This window comes from Zosterops lateralis (genome assembly GCF_965231275.1).
Source record: "Zosterops lateralis genome assembly, chromosome: 6".
Taxonomy (NCBI): domain Eukaryota; kingdom Metazoa; phylum Chordata; class Aves; order Passeriformes; family Zosteropidae; genus Zosterops; species Zosterops lateralis.
In genome coordinates, this window is record NC_139761.1 from 48,526,606 (window position 1) to 48,548,749 (window position 22,144).

Genomic DNA, 22,144 nt, shown 5'->3' on the forward strand with positions numbered 1-22,144 from the left:
TCATAAACACCACTTGTAGTGCAAGATTTGGAATGCTGGGCTGTCCTCACACTGCCCAGTTTGTAGCATTTGATGTTCTCACAGCTGTACCTGTATTTTCTTAATTGTGAGTGACAACAGACACATTTGTGTGCTGTATTCACAGACACAATTAAAGGAAGCAAAATCACATGGTAGGCAGCAGTTTGAAAACCATGTCAGTCTCAGTTTCAAAAACAACTGTGTGGTATTGTCTCACTGTCAGTGTGAAATGTAATCCATATTTTTAAGCTGCTTTTGAAAATGAAACTTAGGCCCGTCTTTTGATGAACAATTAGAGTTATTTCAGCAGAATTAGGGCTCTACCTAGGGGGATTGAGGCTTTTGAAAATTTTCCTATACCTTTCAAAAATCTGGCCTCTTGATGCCCTGTTAGGTGTGAGATAGCCACTATCACGTTTTCCCCTAGAAAAAGGAATCTAAATCAGTGCTTGATTTCTGCGGCTTTATGTCTGAACATTTTCAGTAAGAGCTCACAGTTGTAATTGGGAAATGGCAATTACCAAAAAGTTTAACTAGATTTTTTTTCTGTTTCAGAGTTTAGAGCAAGATATTTCAGATGAGAGGGAGGGAAGACTCACTATCTTAATTTTGAGGTTATTTAATACCCAAGAGGAAGGAAGTTTTCAGTATGCTGTACTTCTTGCATATGCTACCTTGTTTGATTTGAGCTACTGCCAGATGCTGTTTTTAGTCTCCACTCAGTCCTTCTGTCAGGCTTTTCACACTCCTCCTCCTCCTCCTGTGGGCTTCTCTTCTATGGCCTTGTATTTATTTTCCTTCTTTCCTCTTATCAGATATTCTCTTTTCCATTATTCCCAAACATACACCTTCTTTTGCCATCTGTATTTTATCTTCTCCTTTCTCTGCTTGCTGCTGCTAGTCCATTGTCTAGCTTAACTGATGAGAGTGGTTTTGTAGGACACATTTTAATGCCATAGAACACACATTTTGTCAGTCAAAACTACTGAAGAGCCTGTTTCAGGGATGTGAGATCCAAATCAGTGCAGAATTGCACATGTTGTTACATACTAAATTATATGCATGCCTCATGGGCACTGGTTTGGTGGACTAACTGATTAATTAATGGACAAACTATTTTCATAGATCAAATAAACTGAAAATCAGCCTGGTAAAACAGCACGTCATTTTAGAAAACAGAAGTTAACTGATGTCTCACATGGTCCGTGTGGAACAGTTTTATAAACTTTTTTTTAAGCTTGTTCTTCAGCAATACAGACTCTCACAGAAGATAAATTTGACACCCTTTGAAAGTTTAATGTTGTCACCATATCTCAAAACTTTACTGTTACTGGAAATCATGATTTCTTGACCTCTGCCTTACTAGTTTGCTGACTGAAGTTTCATGCTTTCCTTATGCTTGCTGGTGACATCACCATGGGGAAATGTAAGAAACCTCAACAAACAAAGCACTTCTGTAAGGATAGCATTAAAAGGTGAGTAGTTGTGGAGGACCAACCTCAAGAATTATGAGGTTTTAGTGGTGGAATGTTTTCTTCGTTGTACCACTGTTCTGTCTTGGGAACCTAAGACTTGCCTTGTTTGTACATCTTCTTATCTCTTTCTACCTACACATGGTCTCTGATCTTTGTTAAGATCTGGGCCTGCTCTGCATCTTCACAAAGAAAACTAAAAGGGGAGAGGAGGGACTGCAAGGATTGAGAAGTTAAGAAAACTGATGGAGAGCAGTCATTGGCTTGTGCTTGGCTGAAGCAGTCTCCCAACCCTGCTACATAAGAAGAGTTGTCAAAGAAGGGGTGATCATGGTATGGTCTCACCCATCAGATTTGTTAGATTTCCAGCTGCAGTGTCTTTGCACCAGGAGATTTGGTTGAATGCAACTTGGGAATCCCCCGTGGCTCTTCCACCACAAAATGAGCCTTCCAACTGAGATCTGGCTGTGTTGCCAAAAGAGTCATAGTAAAAGCTTGTTATTGAAAAAAAGAACAGGAAAGGGAATCTGCCTCTGTGAACCTTCCTTCACAGCATTCAGAATGGAACTGAGGAACTTAAACTCTCAGTTTAAGTGGAGAAAAGAGAGATTCAGGCACTCCATGAGAGGAACATGAGTTCTTCAACAGAAAAGTTGAGTAAATACTGACAGATTTGACTCTTTTGCAGTACATTTTCACAACATCTGTCAAACTTCCTTTAAAAATACTCAGCCAGCTCTGGCTTGACTAGATGTTTTCCTACTTCCCAGTGTATGGAATTGGCATTTTAATTTCACAAACAAATCTATCAGCGTATTATATTTATCCACCTGCTCATGCAAATGGCAAAGCAGTAGGTTGAGTTTGCTCTCATGTGTTTTTCATCACAGGTTTTTGGTTGTCATTTAAGCTTTACAGAGTCTATTCTGCTCAGGTCCCATGTTCTGCTGTATCCTGTATAATTTCATCCTTGGGATTGCGCCCACTGCTGCAACGTGTGGTAGCACTGGGTTTTTAGGCTGTTCTCTCCATGGGATCTGAATGCCCCTTCCCTGTGGGCTGTTGGCTTTCTATGTGCTGCACCCCTTGCTGTGGCAGCAAGCTGCCTGGATGTGAAACCTACATTGTGGTTCTTTGCACCTACCAAAGAGCTTATCAGGTGTCCTTAATGACATGGATCTGCTATTGCTTTATTTTCAACTCAGCTGCTTAGCTGAAAGAATGTGTTATTTAAAAGAGCAATTTCACCTGAAAGTTAAATGGCCAAATGCATTTTTTTTTTACTCCCAACAATAGATGCCATTTGCTATTGATGATTGCCATCATGGCACGCTTTAAGTGAGAACAAACATACTCCCCCCCTCCAATACACACAAGGCTTTTTTCCTAACAAATTCATTCATTAAGCATATGTTCAAAGACTACAGCTATTACCACTTTTAAATAGAACCATTTTTTTCATTGCTTTTCATAGAAAAAATGCTACAGTGTTGTGAAAAACCTGTTAATATTCCAGATTCAATTAACTAACATATTCTATTAAAAGTCTTTTTTATTCAGGTTGTTTGACAATAGGAAAATAAATACTGTGTATTGGAAGTTGACCTTCAAATGACAGTCCAAAGCTGCTGCTTTGCACAGTCTTTAGCAGTTTGAATGCCTTTACCTTCCCTCTATGTATGTCAAAATGATCTCTTACAGAAATTGATGGGAAACCGGTTAGACTGTAAGACTTGGTCACAGCTTCCTTGCACAGGTAACATTCCTGCTGAAACAGGTAAAAGTTTCATTTGACCAATTTTGCAGCCTTTTGATAAGAGGGGTGGCACTCCTGAGAGACACTAAATGCCTTCCATTTTGAATGCCTTCTGTGGGAGACAAAGATAAATACAGACCTATTTTTCAGAATAGGTCATTTTTCTTTCTGTCAGCTTTGTGCAGACGTTCTCAAAATGGCCCCTTTTAGCATCCTGTGTTCTCACTGGTGCTGATAGGTTCTGAATGTCCTTTGCCAGCACATTGAAGAGCCGGTGTTATTTTTCTGTATGGGAAAATGTTTTTGCAACCGCTCTAAGGTGAGGCTTCCTTTGTTATTGAGTTTTTTTTTACACGCTACTAAAGTGCTACCTCCTGTTGGATGCACATATGGATTTAGGGATGCTATTGTCTGTTCAGCTGATAAGATCATTTCAAGATCTGTGAAGATGAAAGGATGAACTATGATGTTAAAGTTATCCCTCAAAAATAGGACTTGATACTGCCCTGCTTACTCTTTTGTCTTTTGTGCCTCTGCTCAGCGTATCTGAAATAGATCACAGGGCTTCTACCTGGGCCATGGATAAAATGTAGCTCTTGCCCATTCTTTTTATGATCTTCCCAGCATAATTAATGCTACTGCAGTGATTTGACCTTTGCTGGAGGCCAGGCACCCACCAAAGCCAATCTGTCAACCTCCCTCCTTTGAACTGGATAAGGGAGAGAAAATATAACAAGTGGCTGATGAGTTGAGATAAGAAGCAGGAAAGATTGCTCACCATTTACTGTCACAGGCAAGACTCAGGGAAATTAGTTGAATTTATTGCCAATCAAAATCAGAGAAGGATAATGAGAAGTAAAACAAGTCTTAAAAACACCTTCCTCTTACGCCTCCCTCCTTGGTCTTCGCTTCATTCCTGATTCTCCATTTCCTCTCTTAGTGGTTCATGGAGATGAAAAATGGGGGTTATCATTCAGTTCATCACATGTTGATTCTGCCAGTCCTTCCTCCCCAGGAAAAAGAGGTCTTCCCCTTCTCCAGTGTGGGCTCCCTCCCATGGGAAGCAGTCCTCCATTAACTTCTCCAATGTGAGTCTTTCCTGTGGGCTGCAGTCCTTCATGAACTGCTCCAGTGTGGATTCCTTCCTGCAGCTGTGGTCCCTCAGGACCAGGGTGCTCCAGCATGGGCTTCTCTCTCCCTGGCCCTGCAAATCCCCCTGCCAGGATCCTGCTCCAGCATGGGTTTATCATGGAGTGACAACCTTCTTTTGGGCATCTACCTGCTCTGCCATGGGCTCCTCCATGGGCTGCAGGGGAATCCCAACTCTGGCACCTCCTGCACTTCCTGCACTGACCCAGATGTCTGCAGGGCTGTCCCTCTCACATGTTCTCACTGCCTTTCTTCCACAGCCACATTTACTTTTGTGCCATAAGTTTATTCTCCTTCTTAACCAGATTATCCCAGCAGCATTCCTACCATCTGATGTGCTTGGCCTTAACATGGCTGGCATTAGAACTGTTAGACATTGGGAAAGCTTCTTAAAGAAGCCATCCTTGCAGCCCCCCACACCCTGCTACCAAAACCTTGCTACACAAACCCTTCAGGAAAAGACCAAGCAGTTTTGTAGTACATAAATGGCATTGGGAGATGAGGGGTGCAAACAAAAAAAAATTCTTTTAGTAGCATCTTGAAGTAATGTGGAGGAAGACAGGTGGGATGGTTTGGAAGTGCTGCACTGGTCTTTAGAAGCTGAGAATGAGATTTACAAGATTACTCAGTACTTTATTCTTCATATTGAAGTCAAGTGTGGGATGAGACTTGGTATGAGGTGTTTGGTATCTCCTCTTAATGCAGATGAAGTGTTCTGGATAGCATAGCAGAACTACAGCTCTGTGGATGAAATCTTGCTTCTCATTGACACATACTGTCACCCACACTTCAGAAAGAGCATCCTAAGGGAAGCAATTGACTACTCATATTCCAAAATATGTAATATACACAGCATGTTTCAACATGGAGACACAACTGTGAGGCAACTAGGAGTCCATAAGAATATGTTTGGTGCCTTTGTGGTGACCTGAATTATAATTGTTATGAAATCAGGAGCTTCTGAAAAGAAAGAAATGCTCCAATCAAGACCTGACAACACAATGCTTTTCAATAGTCCAAATCTGTGTTGCATGGTTAAGGAGGTAAATTCCTGTCATTTCATCCTCAGAACAGGACATACTATGATGCCTTTTATGCCTGAAGCAATGGGAGGTTTTAAGTGTGCCTCCTTGGCAGGTGTGCCTCCCACAGATGCAGCACATCTGCCACCTGCTTCCATGCAACCTCAGATCATCATAATTTCTGCAGGATTTGCTGGAGTACAGAATGAAAATCCCTAGGCTGTCTGTGATCCCAGTCTGGAGCCAGAAGTAGAAGTGCTCTGTTTATGCATGATCCAAAATAGTCCTTGCTTACCACTTTGGTGACCTGTTGATTCACATCAGCTCTTGCTAGAGTAACTCAGCATGAGGCCGTGTGATGCGAGGTGGAGCGGAGCCTTGGGATACGTGAGTCCATGAGAGGTTTTTTTCTTTGGGTTGTTTTGTAGAGTGAAGCTCATGATTGCAGACAAGTGGTGCAAAATCCGCCCAGAATAATTGCAAAGCTCATCACCAGCATGTGCTTTTTTCGTGTCACCTTTTCCAACAGAGAGATGTAACAACTTGTGCATGTCTGCTTATCTATCTAGACAAAACATTGCTCAGTGCATGTTTCCTCCCTGGGAAGAGGATGAGAAGGCAAGCTGTTGTATCGTTTTAGTTTACTATTTAAGGTTGTGTATCCATGTTGATGAGCACAGTATAGGAACCCAGACAGACTAGACTCAGGACTATTACCACTTTCTACTTGCATCGTTCACTTTTTGTGCTCCTCTGTGCATAGCTAGGGAGAAGGAGAGCTTGAAACTGTTGCTCTTGTGACATTTTAGTAATCTAAGCATGCCTCTAACATGAAGGGACTGCAGGTATAGAGGTTGCAGAGTACTGAACTGGGAACAATGATATTTAATTGTGTTGAGTTTCCATTAGGGCCCATAATGGCATAGCCTGGGATGGGAATAGAGCTCTAATACAGAGATAAAATTGATTTGTTTGTGGATGTCCACACCCTTATCTCTACAAGTGTTTACTTCAAAGCCTAAATTAGAGGGTCTAAGTGATACTGTTGTTTTCTGAGGAAGCCAAACAATGCAAGCATAGCCTTTTTAAATGCATGAAAGACAGCAAAATGCTTATACTTGGCATAATACCCTTGGGGCATGTATCAGGTTTGTGGCTGAAGATGATTGTTGGGACTGGTCTTGATATAATTTACTTTGCTCAGGAAAGAGAATGTCTTTGAAATGAATGTGATAGTGGCTTTCCTAAATGTTTTCTTGTGAAGGCTCTAGGGCATAAGTTTTGAGTCACTTAGTAAAGCAGGCTATCCCCAAATGAATGACATCAAAATATTCAGTTTGAACCTGGCAGGAAGCCAGCAAATCACCTCTCTATTTCAACCCTCTCATTCACCAGAGCAGAAAGTAGATCTAATACATATAGAATGCCAGGCCAGTCACTGAGGAGACATTAGAAACACACAGTGATATTAGCATTATGACTGCAGAAGTTATTAATTTAACAAAAGAAATATGCCTTTATTTATTTTTTCCAACAATAGCAGTATGGCAGCACCAATTCAGATTACAGAAGTATGAATAGTAAATACTTTCAAAAGTGTCTGATACAAGAATGTGCTTATTTCTTTTAGTTGTCAGTCACTCTTGTATTGAAGAGGCTGTTTGTCTGGTTCTTAATTATTGCTATTCTTTGATTATGCATTCAGGCATATTTAAGTATATCCTGTAGTTAAAGTGTAAAGGCATAAAAGTTATCATTAGGGTTTGGAAGGGTTATCCTGTTTCAGAGAGTTCAAGCCTGTACATTTCAATCTGCATCGCTGCACTGCTGACAGTTCTCCCTGCCTGTGTTGCCTGTGCAAGGCTGATTCATGAGCAGTCTAAGCCTTTATCTTGTTAACTGTGGAATTACAGAGCTGGTTTGTGGGTTTCCATTTTCAGTGTAAAAGGGAGCTTGCAGCCTGGGATTAATTTGGGACAACCAACTCCACTGAAAGTCAACTTGTAGTCTGTTTACAAAAGCTCAAGGCAGCTCTCCAACATTATCACCAGGTACTTGAAAATGTTCAGCGAAGAAAACAGCATAGCAAAGAAATTTATTCTTTATTTAAAAAAAAAAAACCTTAAATTGCATCCAATATTCAATGATAATCAGATGGACCTTCTGTAAGAGGGTTAAGAACAAGGAGAAAAGACAAAATCAAACAAAAGAAGCTTTGAATTGAGCCCTGATTGAAAGATGGCAATTCCTGATTATGTGTGGGTGCAATACAAGTTAATATTCAGTGTCTCTGCCCTCTGAGGGTCTGCATTCACTTAAGAGTTGTAAATTGACACCACATTTAATATTTTGTTTTGACGCAAACACTGCTCTAAGGGCCCTGGCTGCCCTGAGAAATGGCATATCCTTTAACTTGGTGTTTCGCAGGACTTAAGGAAAAAGGACACTGCCTAACAACAAATCTTGTGGTTAAGACCTGTAAGCATTAGGAGAGCCATTAAGGATAAACTACTTGTGTATTTGACTTACCAGTGGGAGTATGATTTAGATGTGGACAAGGGCATAATTAGTCTTGCATTGGGAATTAAGAGCAATTTCCCCATTATTAGTAGAGACATAATAGTTTGTAATGCATGTAGGACCCTGGAAGTCAGACCCTACAGATTGTGCAGTAGCTCCCATGTACTTCCCATATGGTTGCTTTATCTAACAGTCCCTTACTGCTACTTATGGCTCCTAGCAGTTCCTCTTTGCTGTCTTTGCAGAGCAGAGAGCCCAAGGATTTTTTTTTCTTCTTGTTCCCATCTAAGTGAGGCTCACACCTAATTCAGAATGATGTCAACTGCAGTATCCTGAGCTGCTTTTCCTAGCAGCTCTGTTCCATGTGATTTGTTATGGACTAGAGGCTTGGTGAGAGGATCAGGTAAATTACCTTCTCTCTTACTAGGTGGGTTAGGAATATTATAAAACAGTCAGTACCAGTGTGTAAGACCCTAGGTGTGAGATGAGTGCTGTCCGGAACATTTGGTTTCTTCCAGAAAGGAAAGGTTTGGTGACAGATCAAATGAAGTCCCCCAGAACTCACAGACTCACTCCCCTAGACTTTAGTAAAGCAAAATCTCTGGTGTCAGGCTGCATCTTTCCCCCTCCAGGGATGACTTTGTAGGCCAGCATACTGACTTTAAAATTGTGTTTTGCAAATTTTTTGATTATTTGGAACAAAAACAACTGTATGGAAGCAGGGGGGCTTTGGGAAGATTGTGAGTTTTGCTTTTCTCTTTGCCATATTTCTTTTCCTCTGCAGTTACCACTTTTTTTGAACTATTTCTTGAGCAACACACTCGGTGAGGTTGGTAGTGGAAGTTGGTCTAGAAAGGCGTTTTAATGCTATGTCAATTCACCCTCTGAGACTGGATTTTGTCTTTGCATTTCAGGTCTGTGGAGCACAAGCACATTTGCAGAGATTTGCCCTAGAATTGCTAAAAAGTAAGACTGAACATTAACTGAGAACAGATTCTTTCTCCCAGTGAAAAACAGGCTTACTTTTTGAATCATTAATTCTGTTTGGTAAAACAAAATCCTTATTTATCTCCTAACAAGCCCTCTGTTTCTCTGCTAACAGTAGCAGTGGGTTAAACATTAGTCTGAAAATTAATCACAGTTGTCCTCGTATGGTCTGAAAGTCAGTTTCAGAAGTGGTTTTTCAGAAATGGATTTAATAAATTAGGAAACTTCTGGGCATTTTCTTTTTTTCGTTACTTAGGAAATGTACTGTCCAGAATTCTAATCACAGAAAAAATACTACCTTGGTAATTTAATAAAATGCTTATTTCCATGTGTACAGCCCAAGCTAAGGGTAACCTGGATGCTCTGTAACCATGATGAACATGTTTCCCACCATTGATGGTAGAGTCCCTTTTCTGTACAAGAATTTAACAGGTAGTAGAAGATGTTGGCTCCTGTTACGCTTGAGTTTTATGGAACCTTCTATAAAATGGCTATGATTTTCTCTTCATCTTATTTAATGATGAAAGTTGGAGCTGGTGGACATTTCCAGTGCAGCAACTCAGCTGAAGATGCCCTTAGGAGCTGGAATCTATCCAGATGATATTTTCACTTATCATTGTGGCACTTCCCTGTGGCAGCCAGACAATTACGACACAGTAGCTGTTGGACTGTTGAAAAAATCACAGCAACTTGAAAGCTCTTCTAAATCACAGCAAAGAGCCTTGTCTGTACCCTGAAATTCATAGAACATATCAGCAAGCATATAACATCAGTGACTGATTGAGAATCAGATGAGGTTTGCAGCTTGTTTGATGGCCAGTTCTTCTGTTGGAGAAGAGGGGGAGGCAGTTTTTCTTGTGGTCTGATATTTCTCTTCTCCATCCCTCTCTAGCAGCTTGCCGGCTTGTTTTTATATGTGACCCCATGGTATCATAATAATGGTCCTGGGTGAAGACAAACATTTTTTCTGCCTTCACCTCTCTTTCTCTCCTCCCACCCATCCCAGATGAAGTGGCAGGTGGACTGAGTGGGAGCAGTGTGAACTCAATGCAGAGAAAACGTGTGACTCAGCAGTTCAGCAGGGAGCTGCTGAGCGGAAAGGCAGCTATTCTCCTTGCACACTCTGCCATCAGGTTGCTGTTCCCTCAGAGATGAGAAGAGGTCCTTTACGGATGGAGATGTGCAGCCCCCCAGCATGGCAAAGTGGCTGTGGTTTTTTTTCAGCAGAACTTATTTCAAGTACAGAGGAAAGTTTCTTCTTTAAGTTTGTTAGAAATGATGCCAGTGAAAGGGGAGAAGCATCGGGCTGGAAATACGTAGACCTCGATTATCTGCGTGACTCGCTCACAGATTTTCTGCATGACTTTTCCTCTTCCTTTCCTTCCCTCTTGATGCGTCTTTCCCTTTCGGTAATTGGAGTTTGGCATAAGCAGCAGCCAGACTCCACCAGCTGAGCTTGGGAAGTGCAAGTCTACAGTACTTTTCCTGGCAAGTGGGTGACACCCTTTTCCTCTGCACTGTCAAAGAACTCCACAGAGAACGCTTGCCTATCTCAGAAGGATTGTGGCTTTCCCCATGCTACGTGCCCCTCATGGACAAGTAAGCACAAAGGAGAATTGATGATTATGAGTTATCTGCCACACAGGGATAAATTAACCTCACACACTATTAGGGAGGGGCTATTGCAGTGTCTTATCTAAGCAGCTTTGTAATGATGAGAAAGCTGTGGTGTTTTATTACCAATTCTGTGTTTGTCTGTCAGAACAATCTGTAGATTTTTCTGTATAGACTAATCACCAGCAGGTAGACATTTTATATCAGTGGCTGTACTTACTAAAAGCTCAGTTTTAAAGCTGTAATGTGTATCATTATTGCTGAATTTCCCCAACACATGCACACAAAAAAAGTAAGCTGTGGGGTGGTGTTCTCTTGAATCTTCAGAGAGCCTGAAACATTATCACTGGAGAGCTGTTGAGCAGTTGAGTTCCCCTTGATGGGCATATCAACCCATGAATTGGTGTGAATGAAATACAAATATTTCCAGTGTGATCTTATTAGCAAAAATACTCAGCTTTCCCAAATAGAATCCTTGAATGTTAGAAATCTCAGTTGTTCCCCATACAGCTATGAAGCTGAATACCTGTAACCTCATCTTGTTCTTACAGTCCAGGGTAAATACACTTAGTGCAAGCTGAAAGCATAAGAAATTGTAAGCTGAAATTCATCTCAGATTAAGTAACAGAAGAGACTGACACCCATGTTGCTGGTGTGTAGGCTCAGTCTTAGTGAAGAGTCTTACATTCCTCTGTAATGTGTCAGAGAGGGTAGTTCCAGTTTCTTGGACCTCTTACTTGATGTTTGACCTCTAATTTGATGCTATGTCAGGGTTATATCTTCATGAGTTCTGTTACAGAGAAGAGTTTGAAGTCTACAAAGGACCACAGGATCTATCTGACTTCCAGTTAGACACCAAAGTGATTTCAGAGTTGCTTTGGAGCCTTGCATTATTTAGTGGTAACTATAGTGGGATCCATGGATCTGCCTGGCTTGTTGCTTGTGTTTGAATTAAGCTGTCTGATACTTTCTGAAGTAGCTCTCAATGTGGTTTTGCATTACAAATGCAAGATCTACCAACCACAAGCTCTTGGCAGCTAAAACTGGGACTTTATCCAGAATGGAATTGGAGGTACTGAGGAGATTACACTGTTGTAAATCTCCTCTATCTCCAGTCAGTCTGTAGTAGGTAGCTGTGGGGTGCATCTGGGACTGTTTTTCTTTGTAGATTTTGATCTAGATACTTTTGGGGCCTAGATGCTCTCTTCCTGAGCAGGGTTTTACAATTTGGAAAACATAAATGTATTGAACTCTTGTAAACAGACCAGGTGAGGGATCAAGCAGAGTAGCAGTTGTCATGATCAGAAAGGTAAAATAAATGAATAATGGAGAAGCTAGCATCCCCAGTCTTCAACACTGATCATTATATCTTTAGTGTAAATTTTCAACATAATTTATCAGAGGAGTCAGGAGTGCAGACAAAATCAAGAAGAAACAGACTTTCCTTGGTGGTGAATTTTATCTGTCTGTAAACAGTAATGATGCAGCTTCTGTCATGTTTACTACTTAATAAATTAGGTTGCTGTTCATAAAGAAGTTTAGTAGAGATTTTAGAGTTATAAAACAGTGACCCACTAGTTGGCTTCTTGCAGAGTGAAGAATGTAAATACACAAGTTGTGTTTGCCATCCAAGTATGAGAGGTCCCCTTCCTCTTACCCACTTCTTCCCATACCACTGCAGTGCAAAAGAAAGCAAATTATTCAGTTTCCATCTTTATCATGCTGCAGTGGCAACCAAAATAGAGATTGTTTTCTTAGCCAATACCTTTCTCCTAAAGCTCTGTTCTTTGGATAGACAGGCTTTTACTCCCAGCACAAGCTGCCTCTTGTTCATGTGCACTCTGAGGCAGCTCATTCAGCTTTGATATGTCTTTCCAGCACCTGGACTTGGTGCAATCAGGATGTCCTATGATGTGTGTATTTAACAAGGTCTTGACCAGATCTGTGAACTACGATGCCAAGGGCTATGTCCTGTGTGCAGTTGAGGCGCATGATAAAATTCTTTTCAGCAGTGAGCTGAGACCCATCTCAGTAGTGTACTTCCATCTCCTGTTCTTTCATCAGTAGCAGTTCTCCCTAGCAGTTAGATGGAAAGTAGAGGCAGAGATTTCAGTAGGCATTTGCATGTGGACATCTGAAGATACAGAAGCCGTAAATGGACTTATGACTCTGATCTGCAGTGTTGGTAATCTTGATGAATGTGAGGTATTGCTGGCATGTTCATGCTTTGTTGTGCTTCCACTCTGTGGTCCATTCCTACAAATTCTCACCACACGTGGCCATTATCAAGATGTGGATAGGTTCAGAGGGATGTGTACCTCAGTACACCTAAAACAATTAGAGGCAATGCAGCCAAGCTGATGTGGTGTGTTGGCTGCTGCAGCTTGAGACTTGGCAAAACAGGTGAGGTCCCTTTTGCCCTCCTGTCTTGTGTGTCTGGAAGGTAGAGTCCACCACTAACAAAATTTGTATTTCCCATTAAAGAGGCAGTACTATCCAACCCAGAAGCATAATTCCCACGGAGACAGTGTGATGGATGTTCATAAATGTCTAATAACTGTATGAGCACTGTCTTTTCATTGCTGGGGTGCATTTTCATTCTGTTATAAAAGCAGTTTTGTTGAGGAACAAGTCTTTCTCTCAAAAATACATTGTTAAATTAAGTCTGCTAATGGAGCTGTGCCAATTTCTTGAGCATTAGCACCCATGCACAAGAGAGGACACAAGTTCCTTTTAAAATGTTAACTTCATTAGGAAATACAGCCGAGATGTGAGGTTCTGAGGGGTTGTTTTCTGTTTTGTTTTTCTCTGAAAGCTTCAAGTATGAATCAGTTGAGTTACGGAGCTGCTAATGCCTCACCCACAGCAGGATTTGATGGGATCGTGGCATGTTTGTTACTGTAAGGCTTTGTTGACTTGCTTATTATTGCTACAGTGCCTTTTAGTGTTTCAGCTAAGACTAGTGCTCTAAGCACTTGTTTTTCTGAGAGTTATATAGGTGATTTTCCATTCTTCTGTCTGTTATGTACCCACATATGAAGGCAGAAAAAAAAATGTAGAGAGATACAGGGGAGTTAAAATGGGCATTGCCAGAGTTACAGAAGCCATCTTTTACGTCCTGAGTGAAGATATTTCCCTAAATATATTATTCCATAATATGATAATATGCAGTGCTGTGCCGTGTATTTTTGGCAGCTTGTTTTGGTGGCACTGCTTAAGGAAAGAATACAGAATGAATGGATCCTTGGCATGATCCAGCAAGTGCTTTTCCCTCAACAGCAAGGATGAGTTTAAGTTTATGGTGCTGTTATGAAATTTCAACTTGCTTTCGCAAGCCTTATGGCTGCTACAGATGTCAGAGACCTTTTAATTCTTCTGCCAAAGGCTTTTTTTTTCTCCCCCTAGCAAGTGTAGTCTTGTGCCAAAGCAGAAGTACTCATGGAACTTGAATCCTCATCTCCGTGATGCAGGAAATGAGAGAGCTTTCACATGGATGCTACATTTCACCATCAGTCAAATCACTAGCAGAGAAGAGGCTCAGTTCATTCCTGGATGCAGTCTCACTTACCAACTCTCTCTAGACCTTCACATTCACTTTGACGCAAGAAAGCTGCACTGGTGTTTCATTCATTACCTTATCTGCAACTGAAAGAATCCTCGGCCCATTAGGGCAAACAATACAGGAAAATAGGATTGCAAGATGATGTGTGAGTGCTAATTGAAGTATTGTTTAAAGCCAGCATAGTTAAACTAATACAGAACCCGAGGTGGGCATCATTATATTTATTAGAAACTAATCTTTTAGGATTTGTAGGTGAAAATGTTTGAGACACTAGACCTTCTCTTTGTATATCCAAGACATGTATCTGCTTATTTATATGTATGGGTTCAGCCAGTTCTCCATTATTTTAGTTTTTACACCTTTTGCTTTCTGTTGTGCTAGTGAAAATACCTCTTGACAACTGTAAATTCAGCAGAGTTGGAATCCTGGGCTCCCAGGTACACAGTCCAGGTCTCTACCTTATGCAGTGAAAATAATTGAAAGCAAGAGTGGTCTATTGTCCTTCATATAGGGCAGTTGTATGAAGGAGAATGTGACCCCTACTATTGTACAGGTGTTACTAGACAACACTGGAATTCCAGGAGTTGGACTTCTGGGATGTGGAGAGGCACAGATCCCCATGGTTACAGACACAGAGGAGTGCCCTAACTTTGACATCTTTGTTCCAGAAGATGTAGTTAAGTGGCCTTCACATCGTTGTATTATAGTCAGGGGTTTGTTTCCAACCAGAAATGACCTTGTAAAATCTCAGGCTGTTACAAGTATGAAACAAAGAAATGCTGTTTACGTGCTACATAAGGCAGCACCTTTGGTCAGTTAAAAAAAAAAAAAAAAGAAAAGGTTCTGAAATGTGAAATATTATGATTTATAAAAACCAGCTGAAAGCAGAGCATGAAATCTGCATTCCTTGGCTCCTTGCATTCCTTGGTCTGGTTGTCTTTCCAATCTTGTTTTAGTTTTGGACTGTGTATATTTTATCTTGAGATTTGGGGAGGAAAATGCAAGGCAGGAAATAATTGGAACTTGGAAAAACAGTAAATATGTTCATTAATCATTCTTAGGGACAGAGGTGCATTGCTTAATGCAGATGAAGGAAAAGTAAAACTTAAACTATGTTTAGTGAAAATGGAAGGTTAGAGACTTTAGGAGCAAACAATAATAACTATAGGAAAGTAGATATTTTTGAAGCTCTAAATCTCAGCTACAGGTGCATGTCTCTGAGGGTGACAAAAATAGTTTCTGACACGAAGATTCTGTCCCTGCTAAATTTCAAATTCTTGTTCCAAAACACAGAACATAAACATCCCACCAAAATAGCAAGAAAAATTGGCAGTGATTAACAAGTATTTTCCTCTCAATTCTCGTTCAAATCTAGTGAGACAATCAGCAGTTTAGAAGCTTGAAAATTTTCACCTTTAAGGACTGAGAGTTAGATTTCCCATGATGTCTACCATTAAAAAAACCCCAGCATTAAAAGATGGATTCTTACTATGGCCAGTTCCTCAGCTGATCCAGAGATTTATTTCATTTGCCTGATTAGAGCTGTGGCTAGTTAATGGGTGCTTATCTGACTTAGAGTTATTATTGTGAGACATTTAGAGAAACGTTTGCTGAGAGGAACGTTCTCTAGAAACCTGACCTCAACAAACCATGTAAGGACCTTTCCCTGGGACACAGGAGGGTGGTTTAGGCTTTAGCCTACAGTGTTGTACACAGGATAGCCTCGGGGCATTCCTCATGTACAAAGATGTGAGTCAGTAATACTTACACCCAATGATTCTGATCTTTCACTCCTTCTCACTTGTAAATGAATTTCTATCTACACAGCCTCTGTTCAAAATACTGTTACTGGAGGAATAGCCACACCAGTGGTTATTTCCACGGAACAGAACAGCATTGCAACATTATTAAATAGCTCTTGAGTATGTATTCATCCAAGAAGTAGGTTATTGGAATAAAGTCTATTTTATTAGTGCCTTAGGATACTCAGCCAAAATCCAGAGTCCCCGAGCACTATTCAGACACATAACATGAAACAGTCTCTACTTCAGAAATTTATAATCAGATTAGACAAAGCAGACAAATAAAAGAAATAGAGAAATTGAGACAGGAAGGGGCAAAATGGGTTCTCTGCCATCGTGTAGCTGGGAAGTGTGTAGCTAGGCAATAGCTCAGGTAGCTTCTTTGAAAAAGTAAAAATGAAAAAAGTGCAGCAATGTAAATGAGAATTTGTTAACAACAAAGCCCAGAATCTGCACCTCCGGAAAGAAAGGGAAAATAATTTATCCGCCCACACTCACTTTTTTCTGATGAAGGCAGGTGAATAAAGCTGCACTAATAGAGTGTGACGCTCACAATCCTGAGCTGCGCTTGCTGAGGCGGAACTGAGAGGTAACCATTGTCTCCGGGAAAACAATAGCCCTGCAGCCCCCGCGGTGCCTGCAGGGTCACATCCCATTCATCCCCTGCACATGTCGTTTTCACGTGCAGGTTGCTCCCGTCCAGCTGGTATGGAGTCAGTGGATGAAGCCGAAGGACGGCAAGGAGAGCTGAACAGGAAGGAGCAGTCCCTGAAAGCCTCCCAGAAAACAGCAGTGCTCGGTTGGCCTCCCCGGTGGAATGGATTAATACCCGGAGACAGCATGTATCTGTTTGTCCTCTCACAGATACTGGTAAGGCAGCTTGCAATAGCTTTGGAATGCTGGGACCGTTCTAGGCTGGGGTGGCTTGGGAGGTTTCCTCATTCACTGTAGGTGTAGCAGTGGGAATAGGTGCAGTCCTCATTTCTGCAGCCACCTCTCATGGCTTTGCCTTGAGAACAGCCTTTACCTTTTGATGTCCTAGACTCCCATCCCATTTCCTGCCACTCTGCAAATGCCTCTTTTGCCAAATGGCCAATATCCCACCAAGTCCGTTTTCTGTAGCTGATATGTCTGGGGGTAAAGACCCATGTTGTTAACAAGTGGAGGAGGAGATGTGTTCTTTAAAGTTGTGGTGTGCCCTTCACAGCTGGAGATGAGGTTATATCTCTCTGTAAGCGTGTTGGATATAAAGTAATTTCTTTTGTAGGTTATGTTTACTGTGGCGTGTGCAGCACCCTTAAGTGGTTCAAATGAAAAATTTCCATGTGTATATGTTCATGTGTGTATATTTATAGTGATGCCTATGTGAAACATGGCCATTTGTGGGAGCTTTGAGAGAGGCCTTAAGAGTCTTTTATTACCATCCTAAGTTCATGGAATTAGGATTTTTTATCTAAAAGTAGTAATCCTGAAAGTTCAGATGCCAGCGGAACCTGTTGCTCTTTCAGTGTTGCTCCCCTTGCTGTTTCTGGGCAGCACTTTTTATACTGAGGGTTGAAGGGAGCCTGTGCAACTCAGTGATGCACATCTAATTAATAGTGGCTGAGCTTGGAGCCTTCAGTCTTTTTATTCCTGTTAAGCTACAGCCTAGAAAATACCTGACTTCTTAAAGCAAAAGCAATAATCAACACAAAATCAATGCTAACTAAATTAGTTAATTATGCAGTCTTGAAATGAAAATGAATGTGTGTATAATGAGAGATGCTAATTACATCTTTTCTGATTGATTGCACAGCTTCTCTGCGTGATGCTGTGGTACAGCACTTACGGGACCATCCCGGCAGCTCAGAATGCCTTCGACTTGCTCTCTTACTTGCTTACCCCATTTAAACAGGTTTTTTCAGATCAAGGGGAGGTAAGTCGCTGTGCTCCTCTCTGGTTATATAGTTGATGTCAGTAGCCTTGGATGGCTTCTAATATCTCTTCTGATAAGTATAATATGTGTGTATTTCATGCATACATCCTGAAGTGATAGAAGAGTTTTCTGAAAGCAGATGAATATTTTATCTTTGAGATATTGGGCTAATTTTTTTGCATTGATGTTAAGTCAGCACAGCAGATTTTTTTGTTGTTGTTGTTGTTTTTTTTTTTTTTGGAGTTTTTTTTTTTTTTTTTTGTTATGTGCAAATTATTGCAAATGAAATAAAGCACTGAGAAGTCATCTCATTAAGTTTTAGCCCACAGTAAAGGGAGAGCTGGAACTTCATTTCTTAGAATGAATAGAAGCTTAAATTCTGGAAGAATGGATCCCATATAAAAGGCACAAATCACACCATAGCCTCAAAAATATTTTTTGTTGGGTGTTTAGAACACATCTGTGTGCAGGAAATGTATTTCAAGTGTACTAGGTGCACAGACTCAATTATATCTACAGAGCCACCCCAGTAAAATTGCTTAGCTTCTCACCATGACATGATGACATGTATACCAGAATGATTCATCTGATAAATTACTGGTAATTATACCCAGTGCAGATTTTTCTAGTGTGGACAGAACCTTAATTAAGTGGTGAACAGCTACTTTCAAAAATCTGATGAAATACATTTGCTATCAGAATGCTTAGATCCATGGTACATAATCTTTGAGGCAGAGGCTTTGCAGTGCTAATAGAAAATCTGATTCAGTGACTCTTGTGATTGAAGTACAGTGGAGACTGTTTTCTGTTTTCTCAGTGTTTGTGAGCTGCATGTCACCTGCTCTTTTGGGGTTTTTTGAAAGAAGCACTTTTTCTTTGCCTTTTTGCAGTTGTCTTTATTATGCATAGAGCTCTTCACAGACCGTTGCCTGTGTCTTATTTGCAGTGGCCCAATCATTAACAATTTGTTGTTCCTTACACAAAATCACTGATTTGTATAATTTTGACTTACAATAATTGTCTTTCACGGAGGAAACTGATTCCTAGAATGCACCAGAAGAACACCCCAAGTATGACTCTGTGCAGATGTTCATGCATATGTTTGAGCACTGTTTATTATAGCACTATTTATTGTGCAAATTTACACTTGAAAACAGTATAGGCAGAGAAATTTTCTGATGTTAAAATAAGCAAATGGAAGCTCTTAACTCCAGATTTCTCATTAGCTGTACTAGTAGGAGAAAATCAGAGTAAAATTCCTTGCTCGCTGAAGCCCATTAGAACTGAATTTGGCATCTACTACAGAGAACAGGCCGAACTATAGACTACTATAAAATAACATCAGCATTAATTCCACTGCCAGTGGTGTGAGTTAACCTGATGGTGTTTCACTGAAGGTGTAGAAAACACAGAAACTCTTCAGTGGCTGGATTCTACTTAAGGATCCCCAAACCCAGGAACAGTACTAAACTTTGTTTAAAGCTCTTTGCCACGGTATAAAATGACATTGACTGTAGCAGTGAAGCGTTGGTCCAGTCTGCAAAATTGGACTGTGGATTCAGATCTAGACTTTGGCAAAGCATGAGGGTAGGAAGTAGAACTCCTTTTTGACTTCACAGTGAAATCTGGGGTTTAGATCTTCGATTTAGAGATGGTTTCTGTTTCTCCAGTCTTATCCAAAGCCTTGCCTTTTTTTTTTTTTTTTTTTTTTTGTTTTTTTTTGGTTTTTTTTTTGTTTTTTTTTTTTTTTTTTGTTGTTGTTTTTTTTTTTTTTTTTTTTTTTTTTTTTTTTTTTTTTTTTTTTTTTTGTTTTTTGTTTTTTGTTGGTGGCAGCTTTTCCAGAGGTGGGTATGATGTCAGTAAATCTTCATGGGAAATAGTACACACTTGGCCAGAAATGTGTATGCAGACACTGTATCGTGCCCCTAAATACTTCATGAATCATTGTCTGTTCTGTTGTTCTACAGAGCCTGACTACACTTGGGAGTGTTGTGGTATCATACATCCTGCTGTCTTTGGCTTCTCTAGGACTGCTATTTGTAGGATCCCTGGTAAGTTATGATACAGCACAAGCTATATTAATGCTCTTTTCCAGTGAGTTTTTATAAGATATCTTATTTAGTGAAAGTTGTTGGTGTTATGCCCAAGTTGATTGTAAAGCATCATTTTTGGGGCTGTTTCTGTATAATTATCTACTTGCTTTATGTAGAGGAATTAGCCTTATTCAATTTCTTGATGAATTGGAGATTGCACTGAAGTAGACTAGTATATAAAAACGGTTTTTATTTTTTCCATCCACAGATGGGCAAACTATTTGCACTGAAGTAGAAGGGATGTGGTCCACTAATAGGACCATCATCCATTGATTTCAATGTCAGAAGGAGCTGTTCCAGAATGCCACTGTTCTTCTGAAGTCCTGTTAGATGTAGGCCAAGGCCCCAGCTGTGGAACAAGCTTAAGTGGCATGACTACAATTAATCTAGTTATCTGTCAGCTGGTGAGGAGCAGCAGTGTGTTGTATTTCTCCATGGATTGTGTAACTGGCACAAAGTTGTGTGGTAGATTGGAGAGCTGTGGAGAGCTCTGTCTTGTCAGGGAGCTCTAACTGGACGTGGCTTCTCAAACCCCTCTGTGCTGTTCACTTGGAGTGGAATACTGAACATGCAGATGGAGCATCACCTCTTGTCCTTCCAAAAGTGCACCCCAGGTAGCTCAGGAAGTTGAAGATGTGCTATGCACGTGCTGTATGAGTGATGGACAGCATGATGAAATACATCCCAGATTAATGGGACTGTAGGTGGGCAGAGAGTGCTAGTCTAACATGCTGATTGGAGCAGGGCTGTTGCCAACACTTGGTCGAGTCAGCCATGAATTTTTTCACACAGGTTGTGAAAACCTTCAGGGAAGGAAGGTTTATCATCTCCCTGTGTTCCTGTGCCACAACTGTGTGGCACTTTTGGGGAAGAGTGTTTTCCTAGTGTCTCATCTAAATTTAACAAATGTAAAGGTCTGAGCTGACTTTCTGCAGGCTTGTGGCCATTGTCCCTTGTGGTATCAGCTGACAATGCCAAGAAGTATCTGGCTGCATCTCTGGAACAGCCCTTCAAGTAGTTGCAGGCCACTATTAGACCAGCATCCTTTTTGCCAGACTGAACAAGCCCAATTCCCTCCACATTTTTCCTGTACTCTAGACTCTTGACCTCCTTTGAAACCCTCTACTGGGACTGCTCCAGTTTTTCCATATCTGTCTTAGACTGGGGGAACTAAATTTGTAGACAGTATTCAAGGTGCAGTTCCATCAGTGCCAAGGAGAGGGACATACCTCCTTTGATTTGCTGGCCACACTCCCTGCTAGGAAGTAGTGTCATTTTATATGCCATGGTTAAGTTCACTCAGAGGCAGCACAGTGGCAAAATCTTCTGTTTAATGTGTCAGGAAAATGGACTTTCTAAAAACCATTCACAAGGCAAAGTAATTATAGTTAATGCCTCCATTATTGTGATCATTGATGTAGCAAGGAAGTTAGCGAGGTTTGTGCAATTTTCTAGTTTTTTGATGCTGCTGTACCTTATCCAGATTAATTTTGTCCTCAAAAATAAACTTTTGGTAATTCTGTAATTGCAAATATTAAAGAAAAAAAAAAGATACATAAGAACTGTATGAGTTCCAGATATATTTGCAGCAAAAAATTCTGTGCTGAAAATCTGAATAGCAGGGGTGTGATTTTTTGCATATTCAGCTATTTCTCAGTGGATGAAAACATTTATTGCTGACCTCTTCTTAGCACAGGAGATAAAGTTAAGTGAAAGCTCTCCATAGCCAAAAATTATGATCTCTCTTTGGACAGTTTTGTATGTGAACTTGCTAGTGAACATGAATACCACTATAGACTAAAGTAGACTTGGCTCATTTTTGTGTTGGTTAAAATTTGTGTGTGGAAAAACATTTTCTAACAGTTTCCACATTGGCGAGTTTGCACTGGTTTGTATTCCTGTGGTCTGTGCTAAGAATTTTGTAGTGGAGAAGAGGCACAAATGTCACTCTGTTGTCACCCTGCTCTCTGGATAAATCACTGGGCCACAGGGGTATAAGAAGTGTCCTATGGGTTCTGTCCATCTTGCCTAGTATGTTCTCTCTATCATGGATATCAGGAAGAAGAGACTGTTCAGCAAGAGCACATGAGCCTTGTCCCCTTCCTGCCTACCTGCCACCTTCCTCTCAGATGTGTGAGGTCATGCTGCTTTGCAATTTTCAAATTTGAAAACATCTGCTTTTATCAGTATTTGTGGCATAAGGTATAACATAGTCATTGCAGAACATTGAA

The 22,144-nt window shown here is 40.6% G+C and overlaps 1 protein-coding gene across 5 annotated transcripts in view; it reads left to right on the forward strand.

Annotated features, from left to right (window-relative positions):
* The window catches only part of PTPN5 (protein tyrosine phosphatase non-receptor type 5), a 74,645-nt gene that overhangs the window by 25,249 nt on the left and 27,252 nt on the right, over positions 1-22,144 (forward strand). For 4 of the 5 annotated variants that reach the window (XM_083863347.1, XM_083863349.1, XM_083863346.1 and 1 more), the window contains 3 exons: positions 16,594-16,775; positions 17,701-17,820; positions 19,788-19,871. In XM_083863347.1, the coding sequence (XP_083719473.1) occupies positions 16,594-16,775; positions 17,701-17,820; positions 19,788-19,871 (386 nt within the window). Of the gene's footprint in view, positions 1-5,787; positions 5,808-16,593; positions 16,776-17,700; positions 17,821-19,787; positions 19,872-22,144 lie in introns of those variants that run through there. The other variant, XM_083863350.1, reaches the window with a different exon arrangement.